The sequence below is a fragment of the Gymnoscopelus microlampas genome (genome assembly GCF_963454915.1).
Source record: "Gymnoscopelus microlampas genome assembly, chromosome: 17".
Lineage (NCBI taxonomy): Eukaryota > Metazoa > Chordata > Actinopteri > Myctophiformes > Myctophidae > Gymnoscopelus > Gymnoscopelus microlampas.
This window is the reverse complement of record NC_139954.1, coordinates 44,917,933-44,940,166: the sequence shown is the minus strand read 5'-3', so window position 1 is coordinate 44,940,166 and position 22,234 is coordinate 44,917,933. Positions and strand designations below refer to the sequence as shown.

The 22,234-nt window shown below is 42.0% G+C and overlaps 1 protein-coding gene across 1 annotated transcript in view; it reads right to left on the bottom strand.

Annotated features, from left to right (window-relative positions):
• Positions 1–1,046: 1,046 nt before the first annotated feature.
• The window catches only part of gtdc1 (glycosyltransferase-like domain containing 1), a gene marked incomplete at its 3' end in the record, with an annotated part of 71,812 nt that continues 50,624 nt past the window's right edge, over positions 1,047–22,234 (bottom strand). The window contains exons 6-10 of the mRNA XM_084084297.1: positions 19,164–19,273; positions 13,911–14,055; positions 4,293–4,363; positions 2,609–2,700; positions 1,047–1,277 (exon numbers count right to left, since the gene is read on the bottom strand). Of these exons, the coding sequence (XP_083940423.1) occupies positions 1,047–1,277; positions 2,609–2,700; positions 4,293–4,363; positions 13,911–14,055; positions 19,164–19,273 (649 nt within the window). The remainder of the gene's footprint in view (positions 1,278–2,608; positions 2,701–4,292; positions 4,364–13,910; positions 14,056–19,163; positions 19,274–22,234) is intronic.

Sequence of the window (22,234 nt, the reverse complement as noted above, 5' to 3'; positions counted from 1 at the left end):
ATACATATCATTTTGGGGGGTCCTTGACATGAAAAAGATTGAGCACCACTGATATAGAAACATACGTTTTTTCAGAAAACTGTTTTTAGGATTTAGGAGACACGCAGAATCGGCTTCAGGTCTCAATGGGCTAAAAGCACAAAAGGATAAAAATGGAATACAACCGGATATGAGGTGGTGGTTGGTGGCACCGCCTATGTGGAAACATGAAGGCTTCTTACACGTTCTCCTCATTCACCCCCAGCCCCCCCCCCCCCCCCCTCCCTCAAAAACCACACGAAATATAAAAGAGACTCTCTTCTAACACGTGAAGATTGGGGGGAGAACGTTTATGGGTGCCGACACAATGTCTCCAGAACGGGGCTGTAGAGGGGGGGTAGAGCGAGAGAGAGAGAGAGAGAGAGGGGGAGGGTGGGGGGGACAGGGGGGGGGACTGGCTTTGATTTTTTTTGGGAGAGCAGGAGAGAGGTGCCTGTGAGTCGCTGTGTCTGGTTGAAGCCACCACAGGTTTTTTTTTGCGGCGGGCTCACTCCGTGGCTGCGTGTCAGGCCCAGGCAGGCACTAGGCTTCACTACGGCTCCCCTGGCAGCAGACTTTCCGACAGCCCTCTAACCCATTAAGACCCCCAAGCCCATTCTACAAAAAAATGTCTTCTGAATCCTGACAGTATTCTGAAAAAAAACCCCGCATGTTTCTAGATCAGTGGTGCTCGAACTTTTTCATGTCAAGGACCCCCCCAAAATGATATGGATTTGGTCGCCGACTCCCATCTCAAAATATATTGTAAGCAAAGATTTGAGTTACAAATGTTCGCTTTAAAAATATATATATATTCAAAGATTTGAACACATTTTCACGATTTTTCAAAAATAGCAGATCTACAAGCTCGTACGAGCTTGTAGATCTGCTATTTTTGAATAGCCCAAAGTGTAAAATAATGCTTTTTTCTTTTTAGCTCAAATCAAAAAATGACACAGATGCGTTCCAGGCCTTAAAGGGCTAAATCCATCACAGCTCTCTCTCTCTGCCACTAATGGACCTCAAAGTTAAGTGTGCCCACTTTTCTGAACGAGCAGCGGCGGCGACTCAGGAGGGCCCTGTCTGCTGCTTTGCCGTGCCTCTTCTCTTCTCGCCTTGCCTGGCCTCCCCTCCCCCTCCTCCTCCTCCTCCTCCTCCTGCTCTACCGGCGCGGGACGCTGGTGGTCCACTGCCGCCGGGAGGAGAAGACTCTTGAAAGCCCCTCCCAGGGCCGCCCAGGAGTACGCGGCGGTGTCCACCTGGACGAGAGAGAGAGAGAGAGAGAGAGAGAGAGAGAGAGAGAGAGAGAGAGAGACAGAGAGACAGAGAGACAAAGAGATAGAACAGTGGTTCTCACACTTTTTTGTGCCAAGGACCCACACATTTATCATATTTGGCCACGGACCCCCATCTGAAAAAGGTTTGTGCCAGGGGAGCCGCAGAAGAGAAGATTTGTGTTTAACTCATTCACTGCCAGAATTATTTCTGGCCCGTTTGAACACCGCCAAGATTTTTCATTGAAAATAAAAAAGTACTCAGGAGCCGAGATACAGATTTTTTAAGTTTTAAGTTAACAAGGAAGTGGATGGGAGTCAATATCTTCGAAAAATCATATCTCCTTGGTCTTTGGGTAAAAAAAAAATAAAAAAAAGTAAAAAAAAAATATATATATATATATTTTTAATTTTTTTAAAAGTCGTTTTAGTCGTTCTTGGCAGGCATGGCTTATGGACAAAGTCGTTTTAGTCGTTCTAGGCAGGGAATTAGTTAAAAAAGGCAAAATTATTCAAAATATTTTAAAAAACGTTCAATATTTTTCAAAAATGATCAAAAATAGCAGATGCACAGCTTGTATATCTGCTGTTTCTGAACAGTCAATGTCTAAAATATGGATAAAGGGGTTAAAATGGCTGATGCTGCATTAAGACAATTTTGCTGGGGACCCCCTGGAACACCCTCCTCAAGGACCCCTGGGGGTCCCCGGACCCAACTTTGAGAACCAATGAGATATAGAACATGGAGGAGGAGGAGGAATCCCACATGTATTGGGGGAGAGTTGATTGAAGTCTACAGTACATGCATGTTTTCATCATCCTCTCTCCCTGTCACGTTGTGGGTGAGATGCTGTAGAGCCAGTGGCGTGCACAGACATTTTGAGGGGCAGGTGCTCAAGTAAATTATACTTTTTTTTGTTTACTTGGTCTGCTCTTTTTTCCCTCTACACCTATACCTCTTCGCCAAAAAATAGCCGATCTACAAGCCCACAACGCCTCGCAGCGCGAGGCGTTGTGGGCTTGTAGATCTGCTATTTTTGGCTAAAGTTCTCCTCAGAAAAGGGATGCTAGGTTTCGAGTGGTTATGGTAAAAAGAAAAATCATATCACATAAAGATTTGGCGGACCCCCTGTAGTAACTCTGAGGACCCCCTAGGGGTCCCGGACCCCCTGTTGAAGACCCCTGCTGTAAACTGAAAAAAAAAAAAAGTTGTGTGTGCCCTTTTTTCAAAAGGGCACTTCTGGTCAAGAGGGCAAAGGGCAGGTGCTCGAGCACCACCTAGAGTCTATCTGTGCACGTCCCTGTGTAGAGCTTACCTTGACGAGATGTCTCCTGGCCACATCTGGTCTCCTGCAGAGACCCTGGAGTCTCTTACACAGCTGCTCAGGTGTGGAGTACAGATACTCCGCTTTGAGGCCGAGAAGAAAGAACAAGATTCAAGCGTGTGCACACACACACACACACACGCGTGTGTGCGCGCACGTGCGCAAAGGCACGTAAGCACACACATCTTTAACCCATCAAGACCGGGAACGCATCGCGTGTAATTTTTCAGATTTCTTTGGCCTATTCAAAAATAGCAGATCTACAAGCTCGTAGATCTGCTATTTTTTTTTCTTAAATAGTGTTTTTTTTTTTGCAAATCTTAAATGTTTTTTAAAGCGAACATTTTTAACTCAAATCTTTGCTTCTGGGGGATTCTACACGTCTTCTAAATCCTAACAGTTCTTTTTTTTAAAACATAATTATGTTGTTATAATATCAGTGGCTCTCAAACTAGTTTATTTCAAGGACCCCCAAAATGATATGTATTCGGCCCCCCATCTCAAAATATATTGTTCCAGGGACCCCACCAGAAGTAAAGATTTGAGTTAAAAATGTTCGCTTTAAAATATATATATATATACAAAGATTTGCTAATTTTTTCACGATTTTCCAAAAATAGCAGATCTACAAGCTCATAGAGCTTGTAGATCTGCTATTTTTGAACAGCCCAAAGTATAAAATAATGGTCAAAGTGGTCACACAGATGCGTTCCCGGCTTGAACGGGATAATGAAACAAAAACCTCAAAGCATGGAGCTAGATACAGTGTACCACTCACTTTTATAATTAAAAATACATATTACACTGATCTGGGACAGGTTTTACATAATTGAACTCGTATTCTTTTTAAAGATTCACATTATTTATGCAAATCTAATTGAAAGAAGAGCCGGTTATGGACTTAAAGAAGGTTCATTTGCAAAGGGAATCCATTGGCAGGCGTTTCTCTTTTCAACTTTTTTCCACAGGAATATATATACATCACCTTAAAAGGCAGTGAAAATCCTTGCAAATTTAAATGACCTGGAAGTTTTGATCATTTATTTGCACAGCACATCGGGGGGTAATGACTTATTTATTTATATATATACCGTATTCGTCGGTGCGCGGGTGTTGCTGATCTACTGTGAGCTTGTAGATCTACTATTTTCGGCGTGCCAGCGACAAAGTATGAGCGGGTGCTTTAGAGCAGTGTTGATTTAGTCGACTAAAACTATGACGAAAAAGGTCAGTCGACTACCTTTTTTTCACTGACGAAAACTAAATAAGAACTAAATAAAAACTAGGCTACTATGAGTAAAACTAAGACTAAATATATTGACAATTTCGTCAAGAAATTAAAACTAGACTAAAATGTTAGTGAGGGACGAGCGGAGAAGAGATCCAGTAGAACTAAAAGACAAGTCATTTTATGTTTGGTTGATCTCGGGTGTTCACATTGCTCACAAGTGTAAAATCAGCCATTACGACGCCATCAAGGCACCGCCAAAATACAAGTTGACTAAATCAACTGTAGATTTAGTCGACTACAATCTTATCCTTATAGTCGACTAAAACTAGACACAAACTAAAACATTTCGGATGACTAAAATATAACTAAAACTAAATGGAATTTTCTTTAAAAATCTAAAACAAAATTTGCAGTCAAAATGAACACTGCTTTAGAGACATTTACCTGGGAATATTTCTGGATACACTAAAGCATTGGGACAGAGTGGGTAACAGCCACAATGGACGGCTTCCAACCTGCATTGTATTAAAAAAAGAAGAAGATAGCGGTAAATACAGAACACAGACACAGAAGCCATAATGCAAACATCGTGCAATCCCTTGGCCTTAAGTTATGCAGTGTGCTAGATGTATCAGAAAGCCCATTTGTAGGAAAACATCTAGCGTTGGCAAAGCAGATGGACCGGAGGGTTGGTCGCTCTCTCTGTCGCCTAAAATAGCCGGGCTGAAAAACGTTATCCAGCGCTAAATAATTGTCTGGGGGTTGAGCGGCCCGCGTTGTCAAAATTGTCGCTAATAATTGTCTGAGTTGGAGCGGTCGTTGTCAAAACGGGGGCCATTGTGTCATTGTTGACATTGGTTTCTTTTCATGAACGTTTCAGACTAAATTGAAATGCTTGGACAGACTCTGGGGCTGAGTGAATCCAGAGGGAGGAGAAGCTCCATCCGCAGGACAATTCCCAGCAATGTGGAACAGTACAGTACATGTCATAACCCAGTCTTAACCCTTTAAGACCGGGAAAAGCATCTGTCATTTTAGATTTTAAACATTATTTTATACTTTGGCCATTCAAAAAAAAGAATGTTTTTTTTTTATGATTTTTATTTTTTAACTCAAATCTTTGCTTCCGGAGGATTCTGTCCTCTAAATCCTAAAAGTAAAAAACAAATAATAATATCAGTGTTTCTCAAACTTTTTTCAAGTCAAGGACCCCCAAAATATCATGTATTTGCCCCCCCCCCCCCCCATCTCAAAATATTTTGTTCCAGGGACCCCCAGAGGCAAAGCTGTTTCTTTTCATAAATAGCAGATCTATAAGCTCATAGCGGGACACCGAGTAGCTTGTAGATCTGCTATTTTTGAATAGCCAAAGAAAAAATAAATAAAAAAAATGACACAGATGCGTTCCCGGTCTAAAAGGGTTAAAGGCATCCAATTTAGTGAGTCTTCAATGCCAAACAGAAGCCAAACTGGTTAAATAACATCCTAAAATAGAAAGAATAACATGCACTGTGTCCCCTCCGATTTAACTTGTTTGAACCCCGCCGACCACCGTAGTCGACCCTCCTATTTAAACATTTTGTACAAAGGTACGTTAATATTTGATGACTTTTCAATCTCGCTCCATGCCCATCACTTTAACCCATTCAACCCGGGAACGCGTGCCATTTTAGATGTTTAGCTACCATTATTTTATATTTTGGGCCATTCAAAAATAGCAGATCTACAAGCTCATATGAACTTGTAGATCTGCTATTTTTTTTTTAAATCTTGAAAATGTTGTGCAAATATTTGAATATATATTTATTTTTAAAGGGAACATTGTTGACTCAAATCCTTGCTTCTGGGGGGGTCCCTGGAACAAAATGTTTTTCAGCAGGTGGTCCGCGCGGTCCAAATGCATATAATTTTGGGGAGTCCTTGACACAAACAAAGTTTGAGCAACCACTGTCATAGCAACATACTGTACGCACAGTTTTCAGAAAACTGTTATGGATCTAGAACAGGGGTCTTCAACAGGGGGTCCGGGACCCCTAGGGGGTCCTCAGAGTTACTACAGGGGGTCCGCCAAATATTTGTGTGATAGGATTTTTTTTTTACATGAACCACTTGAACCATAGCATCCCTTTTCTGAGGAGAACTTTAGCCAAAAATAGCCGGGCGTTGTGAGCTTGTAGATCGGCTATTTTTGGCAAAGAGTTATAGGTGCAGAGGGGAAAAAAAGCAGAAGAAGTGAATCTGAAACACAATTTTATACAATATTGAGGGGGTCCCTGCTTCATCTCTATCTCAGCTAGGGGGCCCTTGGCCTGAAAAGGTTGAAGAACCCTGATCTAGAAGACATTTTTGTAGACGCATTCCCGGTTTCAACGGGTTAAGCGCGTCCTTCTTCATGCTGAGGACATGCATATTTAAACAGCGGATTCATTTCCAGCACTATATAATTTCAACAGGGACTTAATTGACGGACAAAGAACGGCCCCGGTCCTGGCTGGCACCGATCGGCAAGCTCTGACACCTTTTTGCGAGCCGGTGCCGGTCGACCGCCGATTAGTTACAAAAACCCAGTGGTGGGAAAAGTACTCAAATGTTTTACTTAAGTAAAAGTATCAATACCGCAATGTAGAAGCACTCTGTTACAAGTGAAAGTCCGGAATTCAAAATGTACTTGAGTGAAAGTACAAAAGTATTGGTATCAAAATGTACTTAAAGTACCAAAAGTAAAGGTAGTAAAATGTTTGAAAATGGCAGATCTACAAGGTCACAACGCGTCACGATGCGACGCGTTGTGAGCTTGTAGATTTGCTATTTTCAAATAGCCTATGTATAAAAATGTATGTTAATGTATGTTTTATAATATAATAATTTATATCTACAAAGTAACTAGTACCTAAAGTTTTCAAATAATTGCAGTGGAGCAAAAGTGCAATATCTGCCTCTGAGATGTAGTGGAGTAGAAGTAAAAGTATTGAAAATTGGAAATACTCCAGTGAAGTACAGTACTTGAGTAAATGTACTTAGTTACTTTACACCACTGCGAAAACCCAAGTTACACCTCTAGACACCCAACAGTCCGCTGAGCATAGGGCTCTGCTCTCAGCCCCTGAATCAAGGTGTGTTCCTCAATGCTTCCTGAATGACTATAGTGTAGTAACACAGAGTAAAGCAACGCTCGTCAAGCTAATTTGGCGGTTGTGGCAGAACCAACGGCCCTCATGGTTCTGGGTGACAGAAAAAAAGAAATCTATGAAAGCTATTATTAACCCAATATGACCGGGGACGCGTCTGTGTGTCATTCTTTTGGCTATTCAAAAATAGCAGATCTACAAGGTCATAGCGCAGCACCGAGTGCCGCGCTATGAGCTTGTAGTTCTGCTATTTTTTGAAAAATCATGAAAATGTGTGCAAATCTTTGAATATATATATATATATTTTTTTTTAAAAGCGAACATTTGTAACTCAAATCTTTGCTTCTGGGGTTTCTACAAATGTCCTCTAAAACAGTTTTCTGAAAAAAATCGTATGTTTCTATGTCAAACTTTTTCATGTCATGGGGGACCCCCATCTCAAAATATGTTGTTCCAGGAACCCCCCAGAAGCAAAGATTGGAGTTGGAAAATGTTCGCTTTAAAATATATATATAATCAAAGATATGCACCAATTTTCACGATTAAAAAAAAATCTACACGCTCGTAGCGCTGCACTCGAGCTTGTAGATCTGCTGTTTTTGAATAGCCCAAAGTATAAAACGATGGTTTAAAGTGGTTACACACAGACAGATGCGTTCCCGGTCGCATTGGGTTAAGGTCAGTTCCGTTCCATTGGCATGATGTGTAAGCGTGCAAATGGTTATCAGGGCTTTTTCATCTCAAATATAATTAGCTGATAATTTTTGCTGGGCTAAATTACTTCATCACTGCAGGGCATGAATAGGCGTCTGCTCACATCGCCTGCCCATAATTAATCAGATTAGGCCAAATTCAACAATAATGAGGATGAAACGCGGTGGTGACACCTCAGTTCGGGGGCTATATGTGAGTAGGCCGCTCCATTTAGGCTTTTAATTGTTTACCGTTGCATTGAGTCGAGGGTACGGATCCTTTAGGATTTTAAAGATTTCCGGTTTCCTTTACGATTTCCCTCTTTAACGGTCCGATTCCTTAACGGTTGACCGAGGGCCGATTCTACAAAATGTCTTCTAAATCCTAATAGTTTTCTGAAAACCCCTATGTTGCTATAATATCAGTGGTTCTCAAACCTTTTCATGTCAAGGACACCCCCCAAAATGATATGTATTTGGCCGCTGACCCCCATTTCAAAATATTTTGTTCCAGGGACCCCCCAGAAGCAAAGATTTGAGTTACAAATGTTCGCTTAAAAAATATATATATATATATATTCAAGGATTTGCACACGTTTTCGCGATTTTTCAAACATAGCAGACCTACAAGCTCGTCAAGTATAAAACGATGGTTATGGCTATAAATCTAAAATGACACAAATGCGCTCCCGGATCGAATGGGTTGACGATTCCTACAAACATACATGTATCATTTGGGCCTTCACACATTTTTTTTATCAACACAAATTCAATCATACATACGGTATTGCATATGTTATTGTAGTGGGTTCTTCCGGGATCCATTTGGTTCCATTTTTAACCCATTGAGACCTGAAGCCGATTCTACATGTCTCCTAAATCTCAACAGTATTCTGAAAATGTTCAGTTTCTATATCAGTGGTGCTCAATCTTTTTCATGTCAAGGACCCCCAAAATGATATGTATTTGGCCACGGACCCCCATCAAAATATTATGTTCCAGGAACGCCCCAGAAGCAAAGATTTGAGTTAAAAATGTTCGCTTTAAAAATATATATATTCAAAGATTTGCACACATTTTCACAACATTTCAAAAATAGCAGATCTACAAGTTCATAGCGCGGCACTCGGTGCCGCGCTATGAGCTTGTATATCTGCTATTTTTGAATAGCCCAAAGTGTAAAATAATGCTTTTTAGCTCAAATCTAAAAATGACACAGTTCCAGGTCTTAATGGGTGAACTCTCTCAGAGTTACTGTATAGTGGTCCTTGATATACAAAAAAAGTTTGGGAATCACCAGCATTGTAATTGTATATCAGACGTGCAAGTCCACACGATCCACATGCCAGCTCTGACATGTGTGATAAAAAACGGTTCCAGGAGCGGTTTCAAAATGTGATGGAACAGAAATCCGGTTGGTCAATAGTTGGATCCCGTTCTCTCCGGTTCTGGATCCCAAACCCAGTAAAGCTCTACCAAAGCTATTCCAGTGATAAAACGTTTATAGATCTAAGTGACATTTGTGTAAACAAAGGAACCAGGCAATGCCCTTCTATTCGGTCTGTTAACCCATTCATTCAATCCGGGGAACGCATCTGTGTCGTTTTAAAGATTTCTTTGGGCTATTCAAAAATAGCAGATCTACAAGCTCATAGCGCGGCACCGAGTGCCGCGCTACGAGCTTGTAGATCTGCTATTTTTTGTTGTTGTTGTGAAAATGTGTGCAAATCTTTGAATATTGATACATTTGTAACTCAAATCTTTGCTTCTGGGGGTCCCTGGAACAAAATATTTTCAGATGGGGGGTCCGTGGTCCAAATACATATCATTTTGGGTGGTCCTTGACATGAAAAAGTTTGAGCACCACTGATATTATAGCAACAAAAAACTGTAGGACATTTGTAGAATCCCCCAAAAGATATATATACATATATTCAAAGATTTGCACACATTTTCACGATTAAAAAAAAAAATAGCAGATCTACAAGCTCATGGCTATTTTTCAGTAGCCAAAGGAATCTAAAAATGACACACAGATGCTTTCTGGGATTGAACAGGTTAAACTATTTACACTAGCAGAAGAAAAACACCCAATTTGTGGCCGAGGAGGAGGAGGCGCTCAGTGTGCCCCCTCCCTCCACCTGAGCACCACTCACCAGGGGGGGGGGGGGGCACCGCATTGACCCGTTCAAAGTGGATGTTCTCGTGTGTGTGTGTGTGTGTGTGTGTGTGTGTGTGTGTGTGTGTGTGTGTGTGTGTGTGTGTGTGTGTGTGTGTGTGTGTGCATAGTTTCAGAAAAACACACATATGGATGTGCACGAGAATACATGGGATGCACACATACACACACGCACACAAACACACACACACACACACACACACACACACACACACACACACACACACACACACACACTCATCACCGCAACCACATAGATTACTATCAATAGAGCGTGGTGGGTGGGCTGTGTGTGTCTCCGTTCCCCCTGGTTTTGGATCAAAGGAAGTAGAAACATCATTGTAGAAGACTCCCCCCCCCCCCCCCCCCCCCCCCCAAGGGACGGCTCCTCCTCAAACTCAGAAGGACACTCTTTTTTTCTTCTTCTTCTGCCATAATTAGCAAGACGATTCTGCGGTGTTTTCCTCTCCGCCATTAGATGCTTCCTCCTCCTCGCACACACGTTTGTTTGCTGGTAAACACACAACGCACACGGAGCAGTAACAGTTAACGGTATACTACGGGCCCTATTTTCACCCCGGTGCCTTAAAACCCATTAAAGACCTGAGGCCGATTCTTACTTATGTCTTCTAAATCTAAACAGTTTTCTGAAAAACGTTATGTTTCTATGTCGGTGTTGCTCAAACTTTTTCATGTTAAGGACCCCCAAAACGGTATGTATTTGGGCCGCCGACCCCCATCTCAAAATATTTTATTCCAGGGACCCCCAGAAGCAAAGATTTGAGTATATAAAAGAATATAAATATATTAATTTTCTCGATTTTTCAAAAATAGCAGATCTACAAGCTCATAGCGCGGCACTCGGTGCCGCGCTATGAGCTTGTATATCTGCTATTTTTGAATAGGCAAAGTGTAGAATAAGGCTTTTTAGCTCGAATAAAAAAATGACACAGATGCGTTCCAGGTCTTAATGGATTAATGTTTCTTAAAAACATTTTCAAATAGTTCAACTAGCCAATATACATCGACTCATTGTGAGCTTGTAGATTGGCCATTTGAACTATTTGAAAATGTTTTTAAAAACAGTCAAAAATGGCAAAGAAGTTTCGTGACAACGGGTAAGGCCCCGGCGAAAATAGGGCCCTATATACCTCTCTGCTCCTGTCCTGTTTCTTTTTTTCTTTGCATCGGTGAACTCAGGGCCTTATGCAGCTATATAGCTTTCGATTTTGGCCGCAAAAAAAAAAGAAGAAAAGAAAAGCTCAAACCGTTATGTAAAGTAGGAAGCAGATTTAACTGAAAACATATTACACTTCAATTAGTCACGCCCGGGGAATGTAACCGCACGGCCGGCTTATGCCATTGTTCGCCGCTCGCCGACAAGGTGGTCGACGCTGGCCGTGCTATTTTTGTTTGCAATAAATAACTTTTCTCTAGGTCGTTTTTGTGCGCGCGCGTGTGTGTGTGTGTGTGTGTGTGTGTGTGTGTGTGTGTGTGTGTGCGCGCCGTCCCACATTCCAACGCCTAGGCTGTATACCACAGCAAATGAATGTCAGCAGTGCCCCCAAAAGCCCCAAAAAACACCAGCTCATACAGTGTCTGTCTGTCTGTCTGTCTGACTGTCTGTCTGTCTGTCTGTCTGTCTGTCTGTCTGTCTGTCTGTCTGTCTGTCTGTCTGTCTGTCTGTCTGTCTGTCTGTCTGTCTGTCTGTATGCAGAGGGCGTAAGATCTGCTTTTGTAGACTAGAGGCTGAGGGCTAAGTAGTAGTAGTAGTACTTGGTCCCAAAAAAGAAAATTGGTCCCAATTTATGTGTCAGCGAACGACTGTGTCTCGCGCCTAACATAGCCGATCTACAAGCCCAGAAGGCGCCGCATCCGCGACGCCTTCTGGGCTTGTAGATCGGCTATGTTCGGCGCTCGACACGGTCGTAGGGCGAAGCGTAAATTAACCCATTCAAGCCGGAAACGCATCTGTGTCATTTTAAATTTCTTTGGTTATTCAAAAACAGCAGATCTACAAGCTCATAGCACGGCACTCTATGAGCTTGTAGATCTGCTATTTTTTGGAAAACTCGTGGACATTTTGAGCAAATATTTTTGTATATATATTTTAAAGCGAACATTTGTAACTTAAATCTTTGCTTCTGGGGATTCTACAAATGTCTTCTGAATCCTATCCTGAAAAAAACGTATGTTGCTATAATATCAGTGGTTCTCAAACTTGTCAAGGACCAACCAAAATGATATGTATTTGGCCGTGGACCCAAAAGAATGTTCCAGGGACCCCCCAGAAGTTGTAACATGAGTTAAAAATGTTCGCTTAAAAAAATATATATATTCAAAAGATTTGCACACATTTTCAACAATGTTTCAAAAATAGCAGATCTACAAGCTCATAGCGCGGCACTCGGTGCCGCGCTATGAGCTTGTATATCTGCTATTTTTGAATAGCCCAAAGAAATCTTAAAAATGACACACACAGATGCGTTCCCGGTCTTAAAGGCTTAAGGCATAATAAGCTTTGCTCTACAGAGGAACCTCTCTCTTCTACAGCGGTGATGTGCACCACCTTGGCTATCTGGACATGTTCTGATGCAACCCCCTCCTTCAAATGCAACAGCACAGGTGACTGAAGTTGGGGTTTTCTTCTGATCATTGATCTTCAGAGTCGTATTCGTACCTTGTGTGCTCTCTCTCTCCAGTCTGTGGGCCCCAAGATGAAAAAGGCCCCTACCCCCCCCCTCTCTCTCTCTCTCTCTCTCTCTCTCTCTGTCCCTTTCTACTTTGAGTGAGGTGTCCACTGCTCAGGTGCGCGCGTGCCTGTGCATGCAGACGTGTATAACCACCACGTGGGCATATGGTGCACACGTGCGTCACATATATACATGAGCAATGTGCGTGCAATGTTTTCTTTTTGTGTCCCACATAATGCCGAAAAATCCAAAAGCAAGTTGAGCACGCGTTTCTCTCTTTTTACAAGGTTCAAGGTTGTACTTTATTGTTACATCTTGTGTACAGGTGCTTAACTCTTTCATTGCCCAGACTTATTTCTGGCTGTGTGGTCCACGCAGTGCCAGGATTTTTGCTAATACTGGAGATACATATTCTGTGACTACTTGAATATTTTATCTCCAGTATGACTGATCCCCTGATGGTTGCTCACTGAGGGTTTTCAGGTGTGGTTTCACAAATGTCAACGAGGTCATCACGACCTCGTAAAAAAAAATCTATTTTCACGATTTTTCAAAAATAGCAGATCTACAAGCTCATAGCGCGGCACTCGGTGCCGCGCTATGAGCTTGTAGATCTGCTATTTTTGAATAGCCAAAGAAATCTAAAATTACACAGATGCATTCCAGGTCTCAATGGGTTAAGGGAGTAGCGGTAATAAAGTTTAACAAAGGTAATTATGAGCAGTTGAATGCAAGTTCAAGGGAGTCACTTCTCCAGATGTGTCAGGATACACTGGTCATGTTTTGACTTGGGAGGTACAGTAGCTGCAACGGACGAGACCTAAAGCAGTGGTTCTCAAACTTTTTCATGTCAAGGACCCCCAAACTGACACTTATTAGCCTGCGGACCCCCATTTCAAAAGATATGCCAGGGACCCCCATAAGAGAAGATTTCTTTTACGGCTCTAGCAGTGATTCTCAACCATTTTAATTTCAAGGACCCCCAGTTTGACGTGCATTAGGACTACGGACCCCCATTTAATGGCATTTCTATCTCCGGGACCCCAATTCATATTGTAAAATCAATGTTAATTTAACTCTGAGAGTGTACAAATGGAACCAAATGGACCCGTTAGGGTCCACTTGGTTCCATTTGTACACTCTCAGAGTTACAGACCCATAAGGGTCCATTTGGTTCCTATCCATCATTTAGCTGGGGACCCCCTGGAACCCCCTCAAGTACCCCTGGGGGTCCCCGGACCCCACTTTGAGAACCAATGACCTAAAGAATGATCCCAAGCCATTCCAAATACCGTCGTCCCACGTTGACGCTAAAGATAGAACAGTCATAATAATAAGCCATAATAAAAAACAATGGGAGGTGAACTCACATGGCTACGCCGAAGAACTCGTGCTTGGCGGTGGAGACGACCACGTCTGCTTGGCACAGCACTTTGAGGTAGTCCTCTTTACTGGGCAGGAAGCCCCAGTGCAAGATACGCTCGTCCAGCCGGCCTCTGGCCTCGGCGAAGATATCTGGAGCGGGGGTGAGAAAAAAGTACTCAAATGTTTTACTTAAGTAAAAGTATCAATAATGTAGACGTGTACTCTGTTACAAGTAAAAGTCCGGAATTCAAAATTTACTTGAGTGAAAGTACAAAAGTATCGGTATTAAAATGTACTTAAAAGTAACAAAAGTAAAAGTACAAAAATGTTTGAACATAGCAGATCTATAAGCTCACAACGCGTCGCGATGCGACGCGTTGTGAGCTTGTAGATCTACTATTTTCAAATAGCCTATGTATAAAATAGGGCTGAAGTGGTTAATGTATGTTTTATAATGTAATCATTTGTATATCTGCAAAGTCACTAGTAACTAAAGTTTTCAAATAATTGTAGTGGAGTAAAAAAGTACAATATCTGCCTAGGAGACGTAGTGGAGTAGAAGTAAAAGTATAGACAATTGGAAATACTCCGGCAAAGTAAAAAATACCTCAACATTGTACTTAAATAAATGTACTTAGTTACTTTACAACACTGATCTGGAGCCGTGGGGGAATGTGGGGTAGAGAGAGAGAGAGAGAGAGAGAGAGAGAGAGAGAGAGAGAGAGAGAGGCGGACATGATGCCATGTCTATGCCACACATACGGCACAATAGCCATCTTTGTTAGTGTTTTTATGATTGGCGCCATCAAATGGAATGAGTTGATACGGTATGCCCACAGCTGATTGAGTCAAATGCCACAAAGATGTGCTGTGTTTTGTTGGGAGCCAAAATGAAGTCAAAGCTACGCTAACGTGTCAGCTAGCTCCTTCGCGGCTAACGGCCCGTCAACGGAGACTATTAGATTTACGTTATTTGGGAGAACTCCATTTGACCGGGAAAGCATCCATGTGTCATTTTAGATTTTTTTGCCTTGGCTATTCAAAAATAGCAGATATACAAACTCACAGCGCATCACTTTGTGCCGCGCTGCGAGCTTGTACATCTGCTATTTGTATAACCCATAAGACCCATAAGTTAACCCTTCAAGAACTGAAGCCAATTCCAAGTCTCCCTAATCCCAACAGTTTTCTGAAAAACTTATGTTTCTATATCAGTGGTGCTCAATCTTTTTCATGTCAAGGACCCCCACAATGATATGTATTTGGCGGCGGACCCCCATCTCAAAATATTTTGTTCAAGGGACCCCCCAGAAGCAATGATTTGAGGTACAAATGTTCGCTTTAAAAATATATGTATTCAAAGATTTGCACACATTTTCACGATTTTTCAAAAATAGCAGATATGCAAGCTCATAGCGCGGCACCGAGTGCTATGAGCTTGTAGATCTGCTATTTGGACAGTTTTTAAGTTGCTTGATTCAGTATGTATATATTTGATATTCATTTTTATCAGACACACCCCTTTCCTATACAAACCCATTGTAACTTGTAAACTCTATTTTAACCATGGTAGATTCATCGGAAACACCCGTCCTTGGTTCTGGTGACTGATAGTGTCCTTCTCATACGAGAGGAGACCGTGTTTTTTCAATTACTTTTTTCATTTATTTTTTATAATTATTTTGGATTTAAAAATAAATAAAAAATACAATAACAAATTATAATAAAATAAATGAAAAAGTTAATCGAAAAAACACAGCCCCCTCACGTATTAGGAGGGCAGGATGAGTCACTAGAACCAAGGACGGGTGTTTTCGATGAATCTAACATGGTTAAAATGGAGTTGGAAGTTACAATGAGTTTGTATAGGAAGGGGGCGTGTCCTTCCTATAATATAAAATGAATATCAAATATCTAAATACTGAATAAAGCAACTGGAAAATAACAAAAGCCTGAGTAGACGATAAAATGACCCCAATTGTTTTTGAAAGTGAAATATCCCTTTAAGCCCTATATTCTTTGTTGTACAACAAATGGCAAAAAAAAACTGCTGATCTACAACTTCACAACATTATCGCATCACAATGCGCTGTGAGCTGGTAGATCGGCTGTTTTCGAGATCCGTAAGATCTGCTATTTTAGCTGTTTTTGGATAATAGGAGAGAATTTGAGACTTTTTTTTCACCTACGGTATATAATCTCATGCCCAAAAAAAAATGAGGGATGCCAGGTTGAAAGTTGCCAAACGGAGACTAAAAGGCGTGAAATACTGCAACCCAATGCATGTCATTGGGAAGCCATCTGCCGTGACATTTTGGATTTCTAATGACTTCCACGGATGCTGCTGCGTCCGCGCTACAGAAACTGATGAGCTCAGGGCTGTGTGTGTGTGTGTGTGTGGAGAGCGAGAGAGAGAGAGAAGTGGACAAGGAGAGTCAGACTCAGCAACAGTCCGGCCCAAAACGTGCCAGGTTTGTGCATCTAGTTAACCCGTTTAGACCGGGGAAAATAATCGGTGTCATTTATTTTTTGGCTATTCAAAAATAGCAGATCTACAAGCTCATGAGCTTGTAGATCTAAAAATCATATTTTCAAAGCGATCATTTTTTGTAACTCAAATCTTTGCTTCTGGGGGATTCTACAAATGTCTTCTAAATCCTAACAGTTTTCTGAAAAACGTATGTTTCTGTACCAGTGGTTTCCAACTTTTTCCATGTCAAGGACCCCTAAAATCATATGTGTTTGGCCGGAGACGCCCATCTCAAAATATTTAGTTCCAGGGACCCCCGTGAAGCAAAGAGTTGAGTTAAAATTGGTCCCTTTAAAAAAGAAAAAATATATATATTCAAAGATTTGCAAACATTTTCACGATAAATTAAATAAATAGCAGATCTACAAGCTCGTAGCGCGGCACCGAGTGCCGCGCTATGAGCTTGTAGATCTGCTATTTTTGAATAGCCCAAAAGACATCTTAAAATGACACACAGATGCGTTCCCGGTCTAAATGGGTTAAATGTGAAAACCAAAAAAAAAAAACACGGGGTGGAAAAAAAAAAGATATCTTCATCTAATTTACAAATAGGGGTCGCGGGAGCCTGAAGGGTAATCTTTGAGTTTATGATATGCGGCTGCAAACATAATAATAAAGGAAGGAAAAACAGGTAAGGGGGTGAAAAGAATCAATAACGGTGACCCTATTAAGAAAATCAAAGTAGATTAAAATTGTCCTAATGTGATTGCCTTCCGAGCAATCATAAAGGTAATTACTAAATATGAGACTAAATTTACGGTCGGCCTTTCCATCTGTTTATGCTACTATAAAAGTTTACATCCCAATATAAGAGAGTGTGTTTCCTGTAACTCTGGCTTTGCTTCCAGCCATGGCAGGGAGTGTGTATTAATTAACTTAACACAGCGCCATAAATACATGTGAGTGTCCCAAAGTCATTATAGCATCATCAGGCCGCAAATGGAGAGTGTATTTTATCAATTAAAAAGTGTCCGTGAGGCTAAACGCACTGACTGGCCCCAGTCTGGTGACCTTAACCCTTAATCTAATCTAATAACCAATAATGTTTAAAAACCAAGAGAGAGTATTTACATCTGCCTCTTGGGCGCGACAACTCAAGCAATAAAACGTTTTGATATCGCACGGCCGCGCTGAACTTCTTAAAGGTGAGTGAAAAGTCAGCAAAGTTTGCTCTCTCTCTCTCTCTGTCTCTCTCTCTCTCTCTCTCTCTCTCTGTGTCTCTCTCTCTCTCTCTCTCTCTCTGTGTCTCTCTCTCTCTCTCTCTCTCTCTCTCTCTCTGTCTCTCTCTCTGTCTCTGCTTTGAATGTTACCATGAAACAGTATTGATTTCGTCGACTAAACCTATGACGAAAAATGCTCGTCGGCTACCTTTTTTCGGTAACCGTCTTCCATGCCGACATCTCGCCACTCCGACTAGTGGCTTCCGCGTGCGGTTAGGGTTAGGGTGAGGGTTAGGTATAGGGTTCGTTCACGTCGGAAAGGCGACATGTCGGAAAGCCGCCATGTAACCCCTTTTTTCACTGACGAAAACTAAATAAAAAGCTATGATGACTAAAACTAAGACTAAATATATATTGACAATTTCGTCTACAAATAAAAACTATACTAAAATGTTAGTGAGGGACTAGTGGAGAAGAGATCCAGTAGAACTAAAAGACATGTCTTTTTATGTTTGGTTGCGCTCGAGTGTTGTGCTAATAGCTCATTTAGTCGACTAAAACTAGCCTGAAACTAAAACATTTCAGATGACTAAAATATGACTAAAACTAAATTGTATTCAAAAGACTAGACCAGGGGTCTTCAACGTTTTCAGGCCAAGGACCCCCTAGCTGAGAGAGAGATGAAGCAGGGACCCCCCTCTATATTGTATTAAAACAAAATCCCTCTACACCAAACACCTCTTTGCCAAAAAAATAGCCGATCTACAAGCTCACAACGCCTCGCAGATCTGCTATTTTTTTGGCTAAAGTTCTCCTTAGAAAAAGGGATGCTAGGGTTCAAGTGGTTAAGGTAAAAAAAAAAATCATATCACACAAAGATTTGGCGGACCCCCTGTAGTAACTCTGAGGACCCCCTAGGGGTCCCGGACCCCCTGTTGAAGACCCCTGGACTAGACTAAAACTACATCAAAATTTGCTGTCAAAATCAACACTGCCATGAAACCTGACTGTCGGCTGGACATCCTGTACGTCCCAAACTGTTACTTTTCAGGAAATGTAAAAGTACAAAAGTATTGGTATCAAAATGTAATTACAGTACCACAAGTAGAAAGTACTCATTATGCAAAACGTCCCATTTCACAAGTTTTCAAATGTATAAAAATATTTTGAAAATAGCCGATCTACAAGCTCCCAATGCGCCGCGACGCGTTGGGAGCTTGTAGATCGGCTATTTTCAAATGCCCGAAATGTATACAGGGTTGAAGTGGTTAATGTAGGTTTTGTGGTAATATTCAAAATCTTCAAAGTAACTAGTAAGTAAAGTTTTCATATAATTGTAGTGGAGTAAAAAGTACAACATTTGCCTCTGAGATGTAGTGGAGTAGAAGTGAAAGCACTGAATATTGGAGATACTCCAGTAAAGTCAATATACCTCATAATTGTATATATGTAGTACTTGAGTAAATGTACTTAGTTACTTTACACCCCTGGGGTGTGTGTGTGTGTGCGTGCGTGTGTGTGTGTGTGTGTGTGTGTGTGTGGTGCACGTGCGTGTGTGTGGTATGCACCTGGCACATCGGTGAAGCTCTCCCCCAGGACAGACAGTTGAAAGTCCAGGCCTCTCTCTCTCAGCTTCAGCAGCGTCTTGAAGAACAGCTCGGGGTCTTTGTCATGTTCCCTTCAATCCCAAACACAAACACAATCCTGGCTCTTTTGATGCCTCCTTGTACACACACACACACACACACATTAATACGCAAATAGGAGCGGAGCTGGGAACGCCTGGAGCCACAGGCTTACAACACTCCTGGTCCAACTCACCTCTCTGATTTATTCAGTCGCACACACATGGATACACACACACACAGGTTTGTATATTACTGTACTAGTGGGGACATCAATATTTTAGGGCAGCATTGAACATTGCTGGAGAATAGGATTAGGGTTAGCACAGGTCTCCGCCAGGTCAGGTACGTTATTGTGGCCTCCTGGTGGCGCTATAATTGGCCAATGTGAAAAGGGTGCCATTTCTTCTTCGGCCTAGTGGGAATGTGTTTGTGAAATTTCACGGAAATCGCAAGCTGCGTTCATGATTTGAGGCATTTTGTTCAAAACGGACCAATCCTGCTAACTTTGGAAGCCAACCTTAGCCAATCAGGATGGAATATGGGAAATCGGACAGATCCGTGTTGATCACATGACTGTAGAGATACTGTGTACCGATTTGCGTGAAGTTTGGATACAATCTGTATGAGTTAAGGGGTTTTGCCCAAATCGGCCTCCTGGTGGCGCTATAAAAAAATGTGGGGCAGAGGTTCTGAATTGACATCCAGGGAGTGTGTGTGCACAGTTTCGCAACGACCGGGCCAACGGTGCCGGAGATTAGCTGCTCACAGACAGATGGACACACGGACGGACGGACAGACAGGGTGTAAAACATACTCGTAAAGCCTAATTCCCCAAATCTTGTTTTAACCATGAAACGTCCATTTGAAAATTGTCCTAACGATGTCTACGCCTCAAATTCTACTATACTCATACACACACACACACACACACACACACACACACACACACACACACACACACACATTATGCTATGATGACTAAAACCAGGACTAAATATATTGACAATTTCGTCAAAAAATTAAAAATAGAAATGTTAGGGAGGGACTAGCGGAGAAGAGATCCAGTAGAACTAAAAGACAAGCCATCATGGGTGCGCGCGGGTGTCACACAACGAAAATAGCAGATCTACAAGCTCACAACGCGTCGCAGCGCGATGCGTTGTGAGCTTGTAGATCTGCTATTTTTGGCATGCAGCTAAGTGGAAAATCGTTTCGATGCCATCACGGCCCGCCAAAAATACATTTCAGTCGACTAAATCAACTGCAGATTTAGTCGACTAAAATCTTATGATATTTGGTCGGCCAAAACTAGACAACAAGTAAAACAATTCAGGTGATTAAAATATTTATTTTATTAAAAAAGCCTATGACTAAAACTAAATAAAAATGTGCGGTCAAAATCAACACTGCTGTGGGGACTATGTGGGCCCTCACAAGTATAGTAATACTGTACAACACACACACACACACACACACACAAAGCAGACAGCCCAGGTTGTACAAGCGGGCGGCATGCAAACCTGCGAGAGACAAGAGAAAGAAAGAGAGAGAGAGAGAGCGATCATAGCTCTCCCCAGAGGGCAATTGACTGTGATATGTGTGGTTTGTGCTGCGCCAGGTGGGGAGGATTTAACAAGCTGCCAAAGAGAGAGAGAGAGAGAGAGAGAGAGAGATCCCAGTGCTCCTCTGTGTGCTCCTGTTCTGCTCCGTTCACCCCATGGCCACTCATCCTTGATGTGGGGGGGGCTATGCGCTTCTTTAGCCTGGGAGGTAGGAGCACCTAGTTAACACGCAGGTGCCGCCGCGACTCAGCTGCCAAGCAGATGTCACACCGTGCCCAGTGGCCTGCCACTCACGTCCCCCCCATGCTAATGTTGAGATGAAGAGACGTGGGGGGAGAAAAGAATAAACGTGCGGAGCGTTCATTAATGTTAGCGGTTCGCACCTGCTGGCACCTTTACTCCCCCGTGTGCCCGTGATCAAACCTGAATGTTGATTTTGTCACCTGCTGTTCATCTGGGAACATGTGACTCTGCATGGATGGACACTGCGTGGCGCAGGTTTGCACACAGACTATACTGGGGAGGATGTACACTATACTGAACTATGACAGATGGCAGAAAATAGTGGAAAATAGATCCAGCACGTTGTTGTGTGAGCTTGTAGGTATTTTAGAAAATTAATAAAACATGAATAAAACAAAATGCCTATAATGACATGGCTAAAATAGGGGCGCCAGGTTGAAAGTTGAAAACCCAACAGGCTGAAAACCCACCTCTTCAGGAAACACTACCCTTCCTCTTTGCCGGGCCTACTTGTTGTTAACTAGTTGTAGTAACTATTGTTGTATTGGATCTATTAGCTCGTGCTCATTTGATTTGGCTATTTTATCTCATCTGTTTAAGGAAATAGGTAGCTGATATATTGCACGTTTACCTTAGCGCTAGGTATACTCTTGGTTGCTTGTTTTTACAGGAAATGCACTTAAGACCTCTGGTGATTAGTAGTTTCGTTCCCTACCTACTGTATGTTGAATACACTTATTGTAAGTCGCTTTGGATAAAAGCGTCTGCTAAATGACTGTAATGTAATGTAATGAAAGTGGTTAAGGATAAGGATAAAGGCCTTTGCAGACAGGGAGCGATTGTTCAATCAGTTTTTACCACATGTGAAAAGACGCACGAGTCGATTGAAAAAAAAAAACCCGCATCGCCGCAGCCACTTGCCGCACGGTAAATTCGGAACCGGTGTGCATGAGGTCATAGAAAACCATGTGTTCATTAAAAAAAATGATATTGTCCGTTTTTTTCCGTGCGAAAAATCACACCCTGTCTGCAAACGTCTTAAAGGTCCTTACACACCGGGGCCGTTTTTTTCATGCGAATAATACGTTCTTTTTTTAAAACCTTATAAAGTCAATGCAAGCTTCCACATCCGTTTCGCGGAGCGAAAAAGCATCTTTTATTTATTCGGGCCGCATCCAGAATTTTGCGTATATTCGCATAATCGCC